Source organism: Ambystoma mexicanum, chromosome 6p (genome assembly GCF_040938575.1).
Source record: "Ambystoma mexicanum isolate Mex_15411 chromosome 6p, UKY_AmexF1_1, whole genome shotgun sequence".
Classification (NCBI taxonomy): domain Eukaryota; kingdom Metazoa; phylum Chordata; class Amphibia; order Caudata; family Ambystomatidae; genus Ambystoma; species Ambystoma mexicanum.
Genome location: NC_090935.1, coordinates 436376472 through 436398245, shown reverse-complemented (window position 1 = coordinate 436398245; position 21774 = coordinate 436376472). Strand labels below are relative to the sequence as shown.

At 41.1% G+C, this 21774-nt stretch overlaps 1 protein-coding gene across 1 annotated transcript in view; it reads left to right on the top strand.

The window, feature by feature from the left end:
- The window catches only part of EMB (embigin), a 247742-nt gene that overhangs the window by 103349 nt on the left and 122619 nt on the right, over positions 1-21774 (top strand). Inside the window, exon 4 of the mRNA XM_069627247.1 lies at positions 7848-7919. Coding sequence (XP_069483348.1) covers positions 7848-7919 — 72 coding nt within the window. The remainder of the gene's footprint in view (positions 1-7847; positions 7920-21774) is intronic.

Sequence of the window (21774 nt, the reverse complement as noted above, 5' to 3'; positions counted from 1 at the left end):
GCAGTAAGATACCTTGGTGGGTTGAGCGCTTGCTGCAGCAATGGGTGTGTGAGATCTGCAGGTTGCAGGTTCGACTCCCGGCAAGGTCAACTCAGTCTCATCCTGCTGAGGTTGATAAATGAGTACTAACACAGGTTGGGTGATAATGTATGTATATTTGTTCTATATGGAGCACTTAAGCTTAAGTGCTATATAATAACACACTATTATCGTTTGGCCTTGGACGTCTGCTTGCATTCACAGTAATTTGGTAATATGGGCCTATACGCACTGATATTAATGATACACATGCTGATCCATTCTGGTATGAAATGTATAGAACTTTACAGTGATATCGTAACCATATTTTTGGTAGTGTACTTAGAAACAATGCTATGTGATGCCACTTCCTGTTTTGTCAAGGGGTGAGAGATCACCTTCCATCGCTTCCCGTGATGTCACTTCGGGGTGGGGTCAAATTACATCACTTTCTGCAATGTCATCAGAGGTTAAGGGTCATGTGATGTCACTTCCGCTACCCCTGGCATTTTAGTGAAATGATGTCCGTGCTGCACACCCGCATTGCCTCCCAGCAACCCTTGCACTTGGGTCTTTATCTGTAACCCTACAGTCCTCCTACCTTCACTTTTGAATACCTGCTGTCTGCACTTACCCCTGCACATGCCACCTGCTGGCTGCACTTCTTGTTATTGTTTTGATCCCATGTACAGCACTGCCCCCTTCCCTTTCCCCTGTCACTTTCGTCCCTCCTCCCCGGCACTTGCGCAATCTCAATGTCACTTGGCCTAGTAAGATTGTTGTCTCAGTCCTCCCTCTGTTCCCCCTCCCTTGCCTCATCGTGCCTTGAAACACTTGTGTATAGGCGCGTTACAAATGCCTTATCATATAATATCATATATTTGCTATTTTCTTTTTATTATCTGTACTGCATCTGTCTTGAGCACACTTCCCAGTTCTGTTCTTTCACTCTTCTTGCCCCTAAATATTGGAATAATCTATCTCTTTCTGTGCACAGTGCCCATTGTTGCTTCTTTTTGTCGTGCTCATCCTTTTTCATTCTCCCAATTCGCTGTTTGTTTACCCCATGCTGATCACTTATGGTTTTGTTTGTTTGTTTATATATTCTGCATAATCAGGTCTTCTTTGACTATGTCAATATTTCTTCTTTACTGGAAACTGGATTATCTTAATACTTAAAAGTTTTTGATTGTCCCCATTGTATGGTTTGTGTCCAAGCACCTTATGTACTCTTTCAATTTCCACTGACCCTCTCCCATACTCAGTAGCTTTTGCAGCACAGTTTGTGAGGACAGCATTATTACCCTCACACTTTCCTGAAAAAACACTCAGGCCTATATTCCTGCTGCTGTGGTTTGCAATCTCTGAAAGCTGTTTTATGTAGCAGCGACCTCCTCCTCTAGTGTTTTGTTCCTCATATCAAGCACAGAGGTTTTTGTCTCTAATTATAATAAGTTGTGATTTATATAGCGCTTTTATCCAAAGCGCTTTAAATGGGACATATTTATATACATTATTATTATTACCCAATCGAAATTGGTATTCGCTTTAATGACCACAGAAGGATGAAGGGCTGAGTGGACCATGCCGGGATGTGAACCTGTGACCTGCAGATCAAACAAAGATCACAGCAATGAGCGCTTAACCGGCTGAGGTGACTTATCGCCATGTAGTACCCCTGTTAAGACCAAATCAAGTTTTGCTTCTAGAGGCTCCAACCTATTTTGCTACTTCTCCAGCATTTCCATGATTCTGTCAGCCTGGTCTGACGTGTTGAGCCTCTGGTAGAGCTGCAAGCCTGGGTTCCAATGAGCAATGATGATTGTCTCTATTTGTGTCTGCTTTCTCCCCCTTAGGTTAAAGTTTGCTTTACATATTTTGACAGAGCTCAAGACCTAAGCTTCCTCCTCCTTTAGAACTCTGAAATAAATGCCTGCGATTTTGATGGTAGAAATCCCTGCTATTTGATTTGGGTCCCAGAGCACATCAAAGAAAACCCTCAGAAGGGAGGAAAGAACCTGGGTGTCTGATGGCAGTAGTTGTCAAGTGAAATGGGTAAAAAATACCTTAGGCCATGCACCTTCAAATGCCACAGCTGTTGGCTTTGACAGTGGTTGTTCTAAAAGTAGTAGTGGTGAATGAACGAGAAGAAGAGAAGGTCAGTGACACATATGCACATAGAGGGCCAGACAGTGGTGCTAACAGTGAGGAGAGTGAAATAGCACGATCATGGGAAGACATGAAAGGGAATAGTATAAACATGGGAGATGCCAGTACACTGTAATGAAAGAGAGTGCAACATGGAGAAATACAATGCAAGCCCAGGCAATGGGAACTAGGTTGAAGAGAATGGAGACCATATGCCTCCAAACTAATTCACAGCCAGGTAAATTGTTTTATGTCTAAACATAACAAGCTGCAACAAAAATTGTAAAGGTCTTCTAGTATAATCCTTTTTCGCTTACATATGAATTTAATAACTGTCTACGCAAGACGTGGGACTAATACAAAAATCATTACAATTTAACAGATTGATATGACGTTCAATTAGTTCTGGGTGCAGTGGCAGCACTTACTTACCCTTATCCCTCAATCTTGGATACGAGCAGGGAAGGTGGCCATCTTGAGACCACTGGGTTGGCTTAGGAGGCTGGCGTGACCATGGCCATTTTGTTTATCATTAGTGCCCTGGGGCATTTCTTTCTCGGCATTTTAGTTAAGGGCCTCCGGTCAGGGGTCATGTTTCATAAGTCTTATATTTATTTGTAAGCTTGTTATGTGCCTTTTAGGTGCTAGTTTGTGCAGAGATTGCTCGATGTTATTATTTTCTACAGTGTTTGTTGGTTATCTTCCAGTTGTACTCTGATCTAGTATTCTACCAAAACATGTCTCTGCATTCAGATCTCCAGCTAGGACTGCCTTTTCTTTACAAACTTTGAATGATAAGGCAGAAAGGAGCATGTTTTTAGATTGTATGCTTTTAAATGCTCGCCCAGCAGTAGCAAACACTCTTTCCATTATCTCTGTTGCCCACCAGAAACCTTGGCGAAAATAATCTTTTCCTTCCATTCTTGGCATGTTGGTTCCTGATGCACATACTATCATTATTGCGGACCGCCCAGCATGGGGGGCAGCGCTGCTGTAATGCTTAGAAATACTTCAAATCTAAATATTGTTGATTGATCGATTATTTCTTCTTCATTGGAATTCATGACTGTTTTGGTTTCATATTGCCTTAGATTTTCTTTGTATTGACATTTGTTCTGTCCCCACTCTGGTCCCTCTAAATACCATTGAAATGATTTGCAAATAAATAGTCACGAACTCTACTACACACTCCAATAATCCGTTCTTGGAGACTTTAAGCTTCCCTGAAATGTGTCCGATGACTCTTGTACGCCATCATTGTCATCTACTTTAGGTATACTTAATCTGCTGCTAGTTTACAGACCATTGCATTCAGAAATATTTTGGATCTGGTCATTTCATATAGGCATGTTTACTTCAGTGTTGTGATTCCTTGCCAGGTGATTGGTCTGATCACCTGATCGTAATTTCCCAACTGCAAGTAAAGCCAGTTTGGCGTCTAATGCCAAGCGTACATTCAGGTCCTTAAGAAACGAACCTATTGGGTGAGGCCTGAAACTCTTCTGGTGTTGTTTCCTCCATTCCCATGGTCATAGAAGCAAATGGCTGACCTGCCATTTTATATGCTGAATCGGTTGCCTGTACGGATTTCTTGCAGTAGGAATAGACCACTTGCGGTCTGCTATTCTGCGCACCAAAAACCTAAAATAATACGTTTTCAGGGTTTGGTCAAGTGGCACATCGAGTAGAGCGCTCGCTTTGACATCCGTGCAGGTTCGATATCCCGGCAGGGCCGAACTCAGCCTTTCATCCTTCCGAGGTTGATAAATGAGCACCACACAACGTGGGTAATAATAAGCAGCGCTCAGATACCTGAGGGTTCGTAGCACTATATAAATGCGAAATTATTATTATGGAAGGAGCTTGGAGAAAACGCGTGATCAGAATTCTCCTTCACTCCTTTCTTCTCATTGTGCTTTTTATTAAGCTAATGTCTGCATTTCTAAAGCTAAGTTTATTCAGCTTTGAATCGAGGGAGCTTAATAAAGTAATTTAAAACTGTCTTAATCCTGTGATTGGTGTGTAATTCCTGGCCCTCGTAGGGCTTGCTATAATTCGAAGTTACAACACGTGAATATCGATTTCTGACAAACAACAAGAACAAAGCACCCATGGTACTTGCTGGCAGACTAATGCAGGAGTGACTATGTGCTTGTTTGCTTACTGGTTTTCCTGCTTGCGTCATGGACGGCCGTATATGGTCAGCTTTATCCATTTGGAATGTTGGACAGCTGAAGGGCCACCCCTCTGGTGGCCAGGTCGACCGGACTGAGACTGTGAGAGAGAAAACAAAGACGGAGCTGTTATAAAGATTGAGAGGAGAGGGGGAAAAAGGAACGAGACGAACACAGAGAAGCCAGTGTTTACTCTTCGGAGGGGTCTGTTGCCTCTGGGGGTCGCACGGGGGCATGGGAGACCATGCAGAGTGGCAAGGAGTGTGATCATCAGCGGGAGGTTTTTAAAATAACATGAACATGGTAATACCATGCAGGATGTGTATTACCTGGCACAGGGAGGACTTGCTACAGACTGATGCTACAGCAGTTAATCATGTATTTGACATACATCAAGGAAAATACACCCATTTCATTGGTTGGTAAGTTTGATGATTTAATGTAGGAATGCATATGCTCTTATTCGCCTATTGGTTTTCTTGCTTTGGCAACGGACTGCACCATTAGGACCCCTTTCTCAGGTGCCTCTTGGAATGCTTTAGCTGGTCAATTGAAAGGTCACCCCTTCGGTAGCCAAATGGGCGGGACTGACGAAGCGAGAAAACCAAGAAATAGAGGTTGCTAGACGTGACTGGTAAGAAAAAAGCAATCGGACAAAAATAAGACGCAGTGGGTGTTCTCTTAGTGGCGGGTGGCGCCTTGACAGCCCATTGGGGCATTTGAGCCCATGCTGAGTGGCAAGATAGAATGTAAGAAGTAGGCCACAGGGGGTGGAGGGAGTGCAACCCCTCTAGGGGAAGCCATAGTATTTGGCATCTCCCAGATCTTCACCCAACCCCGTGGAATCGGGGACCCAGGCCACATGTGGGTGTAAGAGGCATAAGGCTGACCCACTGCATGATTCGGAGTCATGTCCCTGCTGGTCGTGTGTATGGGCTCCAGGCACACAGTTGCAGTGGAGTGCCATTGTGAACCCTAGTCAGATATGTGTGGATGTGACCAGAGCAAGAGAAAAACTGCAGCAAGCCCCTGTGTTGAGAACTGCTGTGAGAAGGACAGTGGCCTGCTTGGAAACTGGTGATTTTACCAAGCAGCACTTCCAAAGCCGGCCGTGGGTAGTGAGCCCTATTTGTAGAGGCGCCTGGTCTGTGATGCTTCTGAAAAATGCCAGTGTGGGATTCATCGGCATCATGGAATACCCAGAGCAATGTGGGGGGGGAGCGCACCACCCTTGGTGCCACACAAACACCCTGACATAGGGCTGGCACGCATTAGACTGATATGGCGGGGACCAGAGTGCGGACGAGCTAGCCTGGCTGTGCCCACTCCCTAAAGCACAACCTGGGCCTGAGGGACATGCATGGAATAAAGCCCTGCAGGGTGAATAAAAAGGGGGCACAAAGAGTGGAAGAAGGACCAGCAGCTGAGGGGACTGGTAGTGCAAACCTTCTACTCACACACCAGTTTATTTATAGCTAGTATTGGTACACTGCCCAGGATGGAGGCAGACTGTAGCCACATAGGGCTGGTGTTTTGGTGCCACTTATTTAAGATTTGCAAGTTACTACACGCGTTTATAGTAGACCAATCTCGGGAAGGATAGCTCAGGGGCAACGTGCTCGCCTTGTAAGCAAGGAGCACCACAGGTTTGACCGCCGGGATCCGCGCTTAGAAGCCTCTGGTTATTAAGCGCGTTATAAATAACCTATCATATCATATCATATATCATGATTGGGGATCCTCTTGAGTTCAAGTAATTCATATGAGAGTGGTATTTATCTAACTAACTACTGTCTTTTACAGGGGAGGCAAGGCATGGGGGGCATGACTCTGATGCATGAGGACGGTCTGACAGTTGTATTCCACATTCATCCCCATCAATGTCACTCTCTTTCAGCACCAATTATCGGCCTGATATTGTACGTGAACTGTCGGCTGTTGGGTTGCAGCTGATCAAGCTGGTTTGATGATGGGGTGGTATGGTCTTTCAGCTGCATCTTAGCCTTGGTCTCTTTATATGAGCTGCTCACCTTATCACCGCTCCTCTACAATTGTTTGCCAACCTTTTTAGAAATCCCTCTAGGCTAAAATAAAAAAAAAACACTTATCTTCCATCCATTTATGTGGGCAACACAGGATTATAGTCCATCCCGTCTTTTTTGTTATGTATGTTGTCTAACATATTTTCGTTTGCAGCTGGACTAGAAGGTGAGACTCTTTGGTCTTCCCTCCCTGGCCTGGTCACAATGGTCTGCCAGAGGGCCAGGGTAACAGTACACTGAACTGCCAAAGCACCAGCTCAATTATCTCCTTCTCTGCAGACTCACCCAATCTCTATTGTATTGTTAAGAATGAAAAAAACCAAGCTGAGATTATTCTAAACAACCCCTATTTTTCTACCATACCATATGGAGTTTCTCTGCAAGTTCCCGAGACATAGCACTCTTTTACTGTTGTGAAAAAGTTTACAGAGCTGTAGATCTGCTTTCCTAGCACTTATACCGACACAGGTTATTAGTGGTTTTACTCCCCAAGAATAGCTGACTGTCATTCTAAATGTGTTGTAAATTTGACTCACCTTGACTGCGTATAGTAATCTAAATAAGGTTATACTTAGGTTTGTGAACCATAAATATTGAGTAGGTTTTTATAATTGTATATATATTTAATATGTTACAGTGCTTACCAACCTACGATTTATCCTGGCCTACTTGTATTTAAATAAACCCTTTATTTTTACAATACATAATGTTTCAGTGTTTCTTTGAACCATATGTATGCTTCAATTTGGTACAATTTCTCTGTACCAAGCTACAGCCCTCTATCCCTCCCAAGATGATCCTGGCTGCTCTGTCCTGCTACCCACATTCTCAGGTGGTACAGCCTTAAACTATGATTGGAGCTTATGTACTGTCACAGATATATGTTTTTATGAAGCCCTTACTTGGACTTTAGAAAAACTGTCCCAACACTGCCTAACATACACGCCAGACTGAAAACGCAAGAGGCAGCCTGCAACCAGCAAAGTTATTTGAGATGGCCAGGCACAGTGTACAAATCTGTACCACATCCTGTGTATACAGAGGTGACCTCAGGGTTGTTTTCCAATACTGATGCCACCAGCAACTTCTTGGAATGACAATTTCCTACCTCGGTTTTCTCAAAATCGATCTAAGGAAACGGTCAATTTAAATACAGGTCTAGATTCTTTCAATTACTTATTTTCCAGGATATTTGGATCTTTAATTGTTACTGTATTGTACTGGCACAATTTAACCAACGGGGAAGTGTGGCCAAGGGTTGCTGCCTTTCCATTGTTTAGAGAACATGTGTTACTTTTAGTTAAAATAAGGGATTTGTCTGGGGGCAGGGGATAAACTATTTTATAAGATTCCAAAGACCTTACAAAAAATCACCCTGACCACAGAATAAGGGATTGCCTTTCCATTGTCTCTAGTCAGGAATAGTTTAACGTAAATCATTGTCTTTTCCTTCTTTTTTGAACAGAGCCAGAACTTAAGATACACAGTGTACAAGAGAAGAAATCGAACACCACAATAATGAAGCACAGCGTGATAGGTAAGTCGACTTATTTAAACATGGACCTTAAAGTCTGATACCTTTCACTTTCTTAAATAGAAATTATACAGTAATCATTTTTTGTTTTCATCTGCTTGTTGTAGGTGCTTATTTATTTTAAGCAGGTCTCATTGAGTGGTCATTTCTGCTTACAAGGGTCTAGATAGAGCTTCATTCAACTGCAGTGAATGCCTCACACGGTGACTCCAGTCATAAGCGTACTCTGCGCATAAGAGCATCATTTGTAAGTCCTCATATGTTCTGGCATATGGCAGTGAATAGTGTTGATGAAAACATTTGCTTTAAACAAAAATATGTCTATGGTTTTGAGAAACATCTGCTAAAGAATGGAACACAGCACAAAATGTTGTAAATGTATGATTTGGTTATTTAATTATAATCCATAGGCTACATTATGCTGATTACAAGAAAAATCAAGAGCAATTGTTGCTTATTGCACACAGGAAGACTAACTACATGCTAGATGTACTTCCTGTCCTGTTAATCATCATAGAATATACCTGGAAGTTCAATGTGTAGGAGAAATGACTTGCATGAAAGCAAATCTAGAGGTGCCCATGGCAATCGTGAAAGTACCAGTATTTCTTCAAGGTGCACATGCAAAGAGCATAGTAAACCCACTTTGCTCATTAGCATCTCAAAGATACTTAAGCCAACTGAAGATGTGTTGCAGGGCAAATCACAGAAGATAAAACAAAAGGTATGACCTGACCCCAAAACACCTCAGGCATCTCTGGTTTTCCCCTAGTGCAAATCCTTACATTCTTCTTTTTGTACTTTTCTCCTAATGGTAGTGTGGTTTCTTACATAAGCACATAGATTGCTGGATGTTGGTGGACTAGGGAGCTGCAGCTGGACCCACGAGCTGATGGAGTAGCATGCGTGGCGGCACCCTGTACATGATTGCAAAATCTCAAAGCTTAGTGCCAAGCGACCACAATTAGTGTAGCTTGTATTATACACATGAATGAATGAACAAATTAATTAATTATTTTATTTTCCTATGCTACTTTCTGAAAGCCTTCCTTACTGGAGAGGGCCAACATTCACAATAAAGCAGTCGTCAAGTCTTCTTTGGTTGGTCACTCCATGTACAGTACTGCAGGTCCTATAGCTGCAGAGCAACATTCTGATTACACATAGGCAATATGTACTGGCGCCTCTTGAACAACAAGGGTTTGCTTTGGTTGCATGGATAATCCGGCTGTGTTGTGCATAGTGTCTGCTCATTGCACAGATGTTGCTAGATTACCAGGGAAATTACTTCATTTTTTGACACTCCTGTTTAACGCACATACATGCCTGAACATTATGCAGGGAAATGTATCAAGTTCTAGATTATGTCTTAGCTATGAAAAATCGTTCTAAGTAGATGAATCACCCTGCTTTTACACCCCCTATTATCACAGCCCCACCCCAACATTCAGGAACAAGAAATGGGCTGTATTTGACCTGAACACTCAGATTTATTAAGATCATAACTCGACACCCCAGGTAGTCCTCTAACAATATGCTGGGGTGCTCACATCCACTATTATACAATCCCAGGCAGTGTGGCTACAAAATAGAAAAAACACCTTCCTGCTTTTTCTCACTAAATGCCAATGCTCACAAACATCTATTTGTATAAAGAAAATGGTTATAGCTTATTCTAAGCAACAATAAACAATCATTAAAGTTATTGGTGCTTGTCAGCTCCCATATCCTTTCTTATTTTACTCAAAAACAGAACATGTAATGCATTTTGTTTTTGCTAACTTAAAGGACAAGTGTTGACATAAGAGAAATATTTTGCATTGGCATTCACAGTATTTTCTCTCAAGTCATTGGCAAGATTTGGCATTAGAGAAAATCTACATCAAATGCCTAAAATACACAATTAACCTTCTAATTCCCTGAATACTACTTCAATATGAATATGATTCGGTTGGATTCTAGTGTAGGCATGTATGTAAAGCACATAGTGTGATATGTTGAACTCGTAATCTGTAGGTTTGGGGCCAAGAAACTGTTCTTTTGTTTTGGAGAGAACAGAATACTGTTTCATTTAAAAATCTCATGCAAATTAAATTACAATTCTCTGTAGGTATAGGAACTAACCCCCCAATCCTAACAAAGGTTTGCTTAATGCAGAGTTGCTTCTTCTTTGCAAAATGAAATTGGAAAGATGGCACTGGTTGTTTAAATGGACATCATTTTCTTGGGAATAAAAATGGATAAACTCATATCTCTCTCATCCCTCTAGAATGGATTGGCTTTACACTTTTTATTTAAACTGTTACTTTCACTGGTGAAAAGTTGAATAACCTTCTGTAAAACAGTGAATATGTTGTACATCAGTTCTCAGTTCCAGTGTTAAAATATCCCCTTGAAAACACAGGGATCAATTTACTTGGCTACTGTCAAAGGTGAAGCTACATTTCACACTTGAAATACTATTGTAGTGTATTTCATGCCACTTTTCCAATTGCTTCCTTTATTGTCAAGCCTCCTTTAATGGCCTTGCTTGTAAAAGATTTTCGAGGATATATATCTTATTGCCCAGCGCTTTTTATACTCACATTTGGGTTTGTCCTTCAAGGGGCCAGGAAAGGTATGACATCAGAGCTCCAGGCAGCTTCACCGTTTCAGCTATACCTCCAGTCTGTTCTCTGCTATCAAAATTCTTCTCTGGGAATATAGTTATTTTTTGGCATATTTTTCTGCACCAGTCTTATTCTGAAACACAGTCCTTCATAAGGAGATTCTCCAGCTATTTCCAAGGTATAATTTCACATCAGCACTTTTCCTGTTGGAAAGGGTCTTTCTGACAGCAATCTTGTAAAGAATGAAAGAACTCTCCTTAATTTCTGTGTGTTTGGGCGTATATAGCTCATAAATTGTACTCATGCAGTGCCATTTGATCAGCATATTCTCATTGGATGGGCTTATCATTGGATCTCTCCCATTCTGATACTCCCAGTGCTAAAATAGGTACAGCATGTTTGGCCATGTGACATGGGGTGGTTTTGGTTAAAGTTAGACCCACAATCCATTTGTCTTGATAATCCTGCTTCTGGGGACATATTACATGTTCTAGTAGCATGAAATAAGAAAACATATTAAATTGTTCATTCATTATTTACTGATCTTTATAACTATATCATGTTTAGATCTAAACTATGGGAATGATCCACATAGTCTGAACTGTATTTGCTTTTTCAAACAACAGTATTGAGAAGTTATAAGTGAAACTGTTATGTCTTCTTTGGCCCATTTTTTATTTCGGTTTTTTAAATTCTTGTGCCTTGGCATACACGCTTGTTAATTACAAACCTAAACAGGGCTGGATTAGGCTCTATGAAAACCATGAAAACAGACATACATAGATGGCATTTGATCAGTTTGCCATAAACCATGGTCGAGGGTTCAGCTGGAACACAGTACTTGATATACTTAACTGTGAAAATCAGACTTCTCTGCATGTCATCAGCCCTCAGTCATAAAAATAGGAAAGGACTGTGAAGTGAACTTTGTGGAATGTATTTGGATGTACTTTTCTCTATTTTCTTAAGATCAATACGTATTCCTGTGAGTGCGGCCCAACTTAATGAGTTTATCTGATGAGAGGCCTTTCTCTGCCAGATAACTGGCCTCTGATCATGGGAACTACTCTTTGCCTTAGCGGCCAAGCCTCAAAGCCATGTATTCTGATAACAGATCTGAACTAAGTTTGTGTTCTCAAAAGGACATGTGTTCAGGGTGCAATTGCAAATAGTAACGCTTTTCTCCCACTTCCAACTGTAATGTTAGCAATTGAGCACATACATTATTTCCTGCACTCACAATGCCAATTTATTTTCCTTGCACATTTTTAAAAGTACGTAGACTTGAATTTGTACATTGATTAAAGACAATTTGCATGAAATGGCATATTATGAAGAGAAATGACTGTACTTATGATAAACCTCTGCAAAATAATAATATCGCACTGTATATTGCAGAGAAGAAATGCAATGTACAATACATTTTGCTCAGCAAACATGGGTTTCATTCATAAAATTATACTACGATAGCAGAATTCTTTTGTAGGCCACTGCTCCTCTGATTCTGCAAAATGACGAATACAATTTAGCATAAATGGATTAATCAAACTCTGGTTTAAACCCTCTTTATATATGCCTGTATAGTCATTTTTAATAGTGACCAATCTGCTTGGGTATCAGACCTCACATTACAATAAAGCTGCTTTCAGTATTAATAGGTATCTCATAAAGTTCCCACTTCTATACAAAGGCTTCCACCTTTAATGGTGTAATGCCTATTGTCTAGCCTCCGAAGCTAAAACCTCAACTTGTCACATCAAGGTATACCTGCACATCAACTGAGAGTATATGCTGCCGAACATGTATCGTAGGCATAGCAGGCTATATTTTAAGGCAGATGTAGCCAAAAGTCTTGACAAAGCAGCCCATCATGATGTTACCTGGAACAACTCCTCAGATACATTTTGACTCTCCACCCTTATGATATGTCCTTGATAACGTGCCTGTACACAAGTGTTTCTAGGCGTGACAAGACAAGGGAGGGAAGACAGACGGAGGAAAGGACAAGCGATCTTACTAGGCCTTTTGTCATTCAGATCATGAAAATGCAACAACGCAATTTGCAGGTTGAAGGGAGAAAAGGGAAGTGGCCAGGGAGAGGGACAGGGGAAGTGCAATCAGGGAAGCATTGCTCTGAGTAAGTGTAGCCAGGGCAGCACTGCTCTGGGTAAGTGCAGCCAGGGCAGCACTGCTCTGGGTAAGTGCAAGGAGGCAGGGAATTGTAGAGTTTCAGCTACAGCCCCTAAGTGCTCGGTAGGCTCAGAGGCAGTGCGGGGAGACTGATCATGGAGGAGCCTGGTATCCAGTGAGAATCTGAGGGTAGCCTAGCAACCATGCTATGAGGGTAAATTGAATATGTTGCCTGTGTGCCACCCTCTATCAATTTGTTAGGCGTATGGATAATTGTATCCCTGCTGCAGTCGCCTAACTAGGACCAATATTGACTTTTAGTCAGTCACAGACTAAAACATGTTTTGTGAAATTAGTTAGGTCTGTTGCTGCGCTAGGAAATAAGACAATAGGTATGATCTAGATAAAGACAGTTTAGTAGTTTGTTGGAGGTTGCATGTGGAACAATAGGCACTGTGAGTCAATCCCCTTTGAGACTCTGTGTTTAAGAATTCACAGTAATCATCAAATTGCTTTGTATTCCCTTTCTGTATAATCATCGCATCATCAATATATCTAAGCCATTTTACCACATATTTAGATTGGGATGAGTTGTTACATGTTTTTGCTCGAATTCTCCCACAAACAAGTTAGCCAATGACAGAGCAAAGCAATTGCCCATCGCTATCCCTTTCGTTTTCTGATACATTTTGCCATTATACATGAACACATTGCTTTTAAGTACAAAGAATAGTAAGTCTTTTACCATTTCCACATAAACAAAATAAGATGCTGATACATTTCGGAATGTGAAATCCAATGCAAGTTTGTGGTCAATAGATGTGTAAAGTGCCCATCTATCCATACAACAATTTTGAGATGGTCAAGTGCATGCATTGTGTCTCTTGTGTATGAGTCCAATTTGTATATTTCAGGTTTTAGGATGGTGTCTATAAATCTGGACATATTTTCAGTAATCCATCCATTGCCGCGGACTATTGGACTTACTTCTGGATGTGTCTCGTATGACTTGTGTATTTCATGGAGAAAATATATCATAGGTATTTTGGGTTTGTTAGTACATAGGAATGCTCTTCATCATTAATCATTTCTTTCCCCTGCCATTTCTTATTAAGTCATTCATTTCTTTGGCGACATTGCTGATAAACAGTCTGTTAGTTGCCTTGTAGCAGCCAGGAGTATTTAGATGTTCCTCATTCATCATGATATATAGTCCTTTGTGTTTTGAACAACAATGTATCGGCTTCTTTCATTATTATATCCTGATAGAAGGTGAGTTTGCTTAAAGCTCCTGTTCTCTCTGGCTGAGATTCTTGGTGCCCCATTCAGGTGTTCACTGTCCATTTTCTTTTCTATATCCTTGGTTATTGCCTTATAAAAGTCATCAATGCAGTAATCCTGAGGTATGACTGGTATACATTTGGATTTTGACTTTAGATTACTTTCAATCAATTTGCTAGTGTGAATGCCTAGTTGGTCTATTAGATCCTCCCCAGGTAGTTCTATGTTGTCTTCAATCAAGATGAGTATCTGTGTGTCTAATGTTTCTGATGCTTAGAGGATTTATGATAGGTTTGCGTTTTTCCTCCTCTTTGATCGGGTCTAAAGTGTGAAAGAACATTTTCAATTTGAGATTTCTAATGAATAGATAGGCACAGAGGCAGTGTGGGGAGACTGATCATGGAGGAGCCTGGTACCCAGTGAGAATCTGAAGGTAGCCAAGCAACCAATCAGCACAGCAGACAGGTAGGTCTAGCAGCGCGGAGAGAGAGCGAAAGCAGAGTAGACAAGGAAGGTCTTGAGCTGCTTCCGGAACTTCAGGTGGTCTGGCTCAAGTTTGAGAGAGGCAGGGAGGCCATTCCAGAGGGATGCACCTGCCGAGGAGAGAGATCTACCCCCCACTCTCTGCCTGGCGAGAGTTTGAGGTAGCTGAGCGAAGGGCTCGAGAAGGAAGGTATTTTGGAAGAGAGAGTTGGATGTAGTGCGGGCACCGGCCCCAGAAAGCCTAGCGGATGATGCAGAGGGTCTTGAGCTTGATCCTTGCAGCCACCGGGAGTCAGTGGAGAGATTTCAGGGCTGGAGAGATATGGTCCCTGGGCTTGAGGATAAGGCCAAGTGTCGCAGTCCTGTTCTGGATCAGTTGCAGAGGGAAAAGAGTAGAGGAAGGAAGATTGAGAAAAAGACTGTAGCTGTAGTCCAGCCTAGAGAGAACCAGGGTTCTCGAGATGGTGATCTTCTGGGGAAAAGTAAGGAGAGGAAGAATACCTCTAAAGTGGTGAAGCATGTAGTGGGCCTTCCTGGCAAGGTCCGTGATGTGAGGAGAGAAGGAGAGAGTGGAGTTGAAGTTGACACCAAAGTATGTTGCCTCACAGGAAGGCGAAGAAAGAGGGCCCATGGAGGGTGGCCAGAGTGAGAGAGGGAAAGCGGGAATAGGAGTCCCAATGAGAAGCATCTCCGTCTTACTGTCATTAAGGTAGAGATTGTTGGAGGCACATCGATCCTGAATCGTGGATAGACAGTCAGGAATGAGCGAGAGGGGAGAGGAGGCCGAGGGGAGCCTGAAAGAGAGCTGAGTGTCATCCGAATAACACTGAAAGTTAGAGCAGAAGGTAGAGATCAGGTGGGCCAAGTAGACATTGAAGAGCCAGGTTGAGAGGCTAGAGCCCTGAGGAACACCACATGTGGCGAGAGAGGTGGTGGAGAGAAAGGACCCAAGTTGGACCTTGGAGGGTCGGTCCAGGAGGAAGGAGGTCAACCATTTCAGGGCCTGATCTGCGATGCCCAGGTTCTCACAGAGTCGATTGGTCAGGATGGCGTGATTAACCGCGTCAAAAGCAGAGGAAAGATCAAGGAGGATGAGGACAGAAGGAAGGCTGGAGTCGAGATTAGAGAGCAGATCTTCATGGGTGTTAAGGAGAGCAGTTTCCGTACCTCTGGCTGCTCTGAAGCCAGACTGATGGACATGGAGACAACCAACAGATTCAGTGTGGAGAGTAAGCTGGGAGATGGCCAGCTTTTCCAGGAGTTTGCCCAGGAAAGGAGTGATAAAGATCGGCCGATAGTTTGCCAGACAGGTAGGATCGGCAGAAGACCTTTCAAGAAGGGTGTGCACAAGGGAGTGCTTGAAGAGAGAGGGGAAAGTTCCAGTGGCGAAAGAGTGATTGCGGAAATCAGTCAAGGCTGGAGCAAGGATGTCAATGTGGTCCTTGATGCTTCTGAAGGAGCAGGGGAGCACCTGTATGGATGACACTTTCATATATCGGAATTGTCTAGAAACACCCTTATATATAAATATGATATCACATATTCACAAGAACCTTTCTGGAAGTATAAACAATAGTGGGTTCATCCTTATATTTATTCTTTTAACCTTACCGGCCGATTTCACTAGTATAACAGAAACGGTTGCTATAAGAAAGAACACAGGTAATTATGAGATGAAAATGAATGACAGATATAAAATAAGAAAATGTAAATGTAACAGATGAGTGACAATACTCTATTTACTTATTTTAGATGTGAGAACTGCACATGAAAAAGGATAGACAACTCCTGAAGAAGGGGAGATAATACCCCGAAACGCGTAGAGACACATAATCTAATATTGGATGTTCAATAAGAAGTATTATTGAAAGGAATGAAAAACTATCTGATATTAATGATTTGAATTTGTTTATCCATACTATGTTGAAACAAAACATAAGTCAAAAGCTAATACCAATTTCGAAATGCACTTTGTTTGAATAATAATGAAGATTGGAAAAGAATGTTCTTTTTACTATAACCTGATTGATGAAATACATCACAAGATTGTTTGATACTATTTTTTTGGAATTTACGTTTATAATAAGGTTTGAACCTACAAAAAACAAATTACTTTTTGGTTGTATTTACAATAAACATTGGGTGTGCAGGGGACGGGAGAGATCCACAAGGTAGTGGACATCTGTTGTATTGTATCACATATTCATGTCAACATATAGAGAGCATATAGGGACTTATCCATATAGTTACACAAACAAAAAGGATGATGTTGCAAAGCACACAATTTTCCCTTGGAATTCGGTTGCAAAAAAAGTATACAATATTTTCTTTCAAGTCACTCCTACACAAACTGGTCACATGCTAATTTCCACTCGCAGCATATTCAAACACGCTGGCAATATTCCAAAGAGCTTTAACAAGTGAAGATTTATGTGCCTGGGAAACAAAGTCTAACTCTTTTTGCAATCGTCTTGATTCTCATTAGGGATATGGCGTTTTTTAATCCCTGCACAATGTTTTAATTAGTGAATGGACTTTAGGCTTGATTGACCTTTTCTAAACAATAGCTTTACATACAATACAAAACAAAATGCAATTTACTGTCACCTCCGTTTACTGTATCCCCATTGTCTTTTCTTAGTAGACACTTGCAATGTCACATATTTCCTTGCCAGTGCTTGTGCCTGGAACATTCCTATACGCCATAGCAGAGTAGCTACATTAATTGATCTTAGTCAAAAGCTTCCTTTGCAGCATTCCTTGGCTCACAAGATGGGAGTTTGACGTGCCCACATTTTGCATGTGCTCATGATTAGTGAGGGCACGCCTTTCATCTGTTTCAGGTAAGGGGTTTGATGAGGCTTTCACAAACTAATTAATTTTGGCTGCATGACGTTTCTTTTGAGTATACATTTCCCCCTTTCATACCATGTAAAATATGGTCTTTTGCTGCTTTCAGGTTTGCTACTAACTCTTCTAAATGAATTTGTCTGAGACTTAAGAAGGATTCCCGGCTAATATAGCTGCCACGTTACACAAATGTTTCCATGTTTTCCACCCATGGATTGGCGCTGTCAATATCACGTTCCTACAGTACAATATAGGTACATAGGATCCCCAGTCGAAGCACTACATCATGCCATGAAACACAAGTCTGGAATCCAGTCTTCTCATCAGAGTGTTCTCGATTTCAAAGATGTGTACTTTGCAGCATTGTTTTTTTTCCTATTACTGCCTGCTGCCCTACCCACTTGCATCACAGTTCTCTGATCTCAAAAGTATTAATTCCTAAGACACTTTTTGAATTTCTCGTAACTTTGAAGGACTTTCTTTGCTCATGTGTCATGTTTCAATAAGTACAAGAAATGCATGCTCACTTTATCCGTAAATATGTGAGGCGAGTTTCCTTTATTTTGCCCTGAAGCATGTTGTGGATTCCTCCTTATAGCACAACGTCTCCTGTTCTGACAGATGTTCTATTCCTGTTATTTTGTGGTCTTTTTTGAAGGTCACAACCTTTGGGTGTATTCTGGCCACAAAGAGAAAAATAGATAGTAATGCCTCTGTAGATGACTGCTTCAAGGCCATCTTTAGATCATTTGACAAAACAAATAAGGTCTTCGTTTTTTTTACGGAATGCCAAGGAAACAATTAACGAAATGGGTACTTTATACCACACTTGTACTGCCTGGACTGTAAAGCTGCAGCCGCTTGTTTTTGGTTTTTATGTTTTTATGTATTTATTCTCTTACACAGCAAAGGGCTGTTGCCAGAAGAACTTATACCCATTATAATGGTTTAACCCATCTTTTAAAAATGTAGCCCCTGTACCATGGTACACCCTGTGCGTAATGCCCATGTTTGTAATGCACACGGCTTTAAAAATGATTCTTTAGTCGACTGGTTGTTAGTGTATGCACAATATCTGTATGTTTGACTGAGCCTGCGTGCTGCTGCATTCAGAGGCCTCTGCAGCCACATGCGTGAATATTCTGGTGAACCTAGGTACAACTCTGTTGCATAGTCCCTGCTGGGTATTACTGAGACTTGTACTGTTTCAGTCCTTTGACAGGATTTGATATTTGAGGTTCCACGGTTAATTTAGAGTCCATCAGGATGCCCAGTTTTTCGACTTGAGTGACTGTGTCAGGGCTAGAACCTATTCGAATAGACCAGATTTTGTTTGACCAAGCTGTTATGCGGTGCATACAACCGCAATCTCCATTTTACTAGCATTCAATTTTAACTTGTGAACTTAGATAGAGCCTCTATTGTGGGCGGTTGTATCTTAGGCAACGTATGTGTGCCCTCGGCATAAATGAAGAAAGAAATTCCTATTTGAGGTTGTAGGTTTTAGCAAAGCTTGGATGTTGAGATGTAGAGACAGATGATGGTGCTGTCTAATTCTGCCAGACTTTAAATCAACCCTTAAGGGCCACTTCACTAATCTAGGGCCACTTCACTAATCTTTTCACCAAAATAAGCCACATGCAGGTCCTCTCAATTACAGAAGAGGCCTGGGAGTATTGAGAGAGCCAGGCAACAAATTAAAGCACTTCAGTGCCCGACCCTCCATTCATCGCTATCTACTGGGTTTGATCGTAACAATGAAATGTAATTTTGCCTTGGGCACTGGATTATGAGTGAGACAAGCAATTCTAGCTCCAATACCCTAATTTCATAAAATCTTACTTCCCCCTTGTTCTATTGCCTGCTCTGCTGTGAGGTTTTGGTGAACAAAAAGAATTGCATGTAATATTGAACCCCCACTCATAAATGTGACTGCATATTTGCTTGTCAAAAATATTATCCTTCATTACCTTCAGACAATGGCCCACTTGCTGATATGTCTCATGTAATGTTAAAAGTTCGGCGCAAAATGATTTAGATTCAATAAATTCAGTGAAAAAATACTTGCATTACAAATGTTGGGCAAAAAATTCATATTTAGTAAAATAAATATATATTTTTTTAAAAGCAATGTTTTAATAATGAAATATTTTGTACAAAATGCTCTCAAGATATTTAACATCATTATTGTGTAAATAAAATTCTAAACACATTATTTATGTATTTATTTTTAATGTGGTTAGTTCATATACAATTTTCACATAGACAATTTAATCATAATTAAACATATACATTGATATGCACAATATTTATAAAACCAAACATATGATTCCATATTACAATTACAATTCATATATAAATGTCTTAACAATGGTTATATAATACATCTAAAAGGATTTCAAATCATTTATGTCCCTTTTCCTTTGCCTTAACAGTGCACTTTCCCAAATTACAAATGTAAGTTGTACCAAGCTCCTGGCATTCTATCATTACATGTTTGGCGGTTTTAGATATATAAACTGATTGTCCGATACAACAGTATCTTTTGTCCCTACCGATTTTAAGTTTAGGGCTTCATATTGTTAGTACAAGTAGTTTATACACAGCAGCAATAGATATCTGTGCACTGCAGGTGACAGGCATACAAATAAATAGGATTGTAAACCTTAAATCGATGGGCAATGCTTGATATATCCAGATACATTTTCAGCTTTACTAAGTGATCATAATTCTGGTTCCAACACCAGTACTCCATTTTCTTTTGAAAGACCTGTATGAACTAGTGAAAACCTTTATTCCATTCAGTCATGTCTAGTAACTCTTTAATTATCTTTCAGATTTCATGGTGGCACCGATCAGGGTCAGAAGTGGGCATTTAGAATTAGTGATGGCCTTTAGATATAATAGCCCTTGCCTATTCAGGGCAGGACCACGTAAAGTAATCAACTCTAACTCAAGCTTCAGGGTTTCCATGGCAACCAAGGGAGAGAGTTCCAGTATCTTGCACCAGAAGTTGCCTGCCAGAACATTTAGCCAATGCAAATACTTCAAAGTCTGTGCATCCAAGCCATAGGGTATCACAGGGAATAAACACTGCTTATAGAGCATAATTCCCTGCTGGCTATATCTCGCTATTTTCCTAGTAAGCTTTCCAATCAATACCCCAAGCTGTAAGGCCATCCTACTTTTAACATCAATAATTTCAGGGTAGCCTTTATCAGCACTGATCCCAATTCCAAGATGGGTATCATTTTCAACATAGCCAATATGACCAGTTGGCAAAACTAAACTCGGCCTGTCTAAGGATTTGCTGGCAAATTGCATAATTCTTTTTTCCATAATGATGACCAGATCGTTTTCATTTGCATATGACCTAAGTTCTTTGGCAGTTTTAGACATCCCTGCAAAGGTGTGATTAAACAACAGCAGGTCGTCTGCATAAGACAAGCAGACAACATGCTCCCTACCAATTCTGGGAAGGCAGTTTTGTACCAATCGCAGTCTAACTGGTAGATCCGCCAGATATAAGTAAAACCGCAGAGGGACCAGCACACATCCCTGCTTAACCCCTTTACTAGTGGGTATCAGGGCGGTGGTGGCCCCCCGACTGCTCAACCTCACATGGACATAGGTTTCAGAAGGCAACATTTCCAGCATGCTCCGCAACCAGGATGGACAGCCCAGCTCCGCCAATTGAACCCCCAATTTCCTTATATTGACCGAATCAAAGGCCAGTCTGAAATCTTAGATTGTGGGTTGTGGAGGAGTCGGCTCTAAAACATGTCTGCAAGGTGTCTAGTATTTTTCTCAGCACAAGTCTGTAGAAATGAAGCAAAACCTTTACCCGTTATATCCAACATAGATACAAGTCTGTAGTTAGATGGTAAAAGGTGTGATCCTTTTTTGTGAACAAGGATTAATATTGAGCACCTGCAAGTAATCTGCAATGCAGCCTTCTATACCTACCTTTTTGAACAATACTTCCAAAATACTAGCCGAAACCACCGGTTCACTTTTAAGAACTACATTAGCCAGACCATTAGGCTCGGGTGCCCTGGATCCCTTTAGCTTCTTTATGACAATTTTGATGCTATCTTTATAATAAACTTTGGATCCCACATGTTTTTTTCTCGTGCCTCAGAGCAATAGGAACATCGTCATTAGAATTCTTAGTAATATATTCACACCAATCTGCTTCACTTATAGGGTTCATACGACCTGCCTTTCTTTAGATTTCTTGGTCAAACCCAACATTTGCCACATGTTATGCGGATCTCTGCTCTTTAATGGCACCGTCATCTTCTGCCACCGTGCATTTTTGCATGAGCTACCCCACCACTTTACCCAATTGCGAGATTTATTCTTAATTTTCTTAATCATAGCAGTTGATTCACAGTTTACATGGACATTCATTTTAACTTCCCCAATTTCTTTACTCATAATGCATTTAGCATCTCTTATTGCTCTATCAAAAACTGTGTCATCAAATTGCCCTTCTAATGATA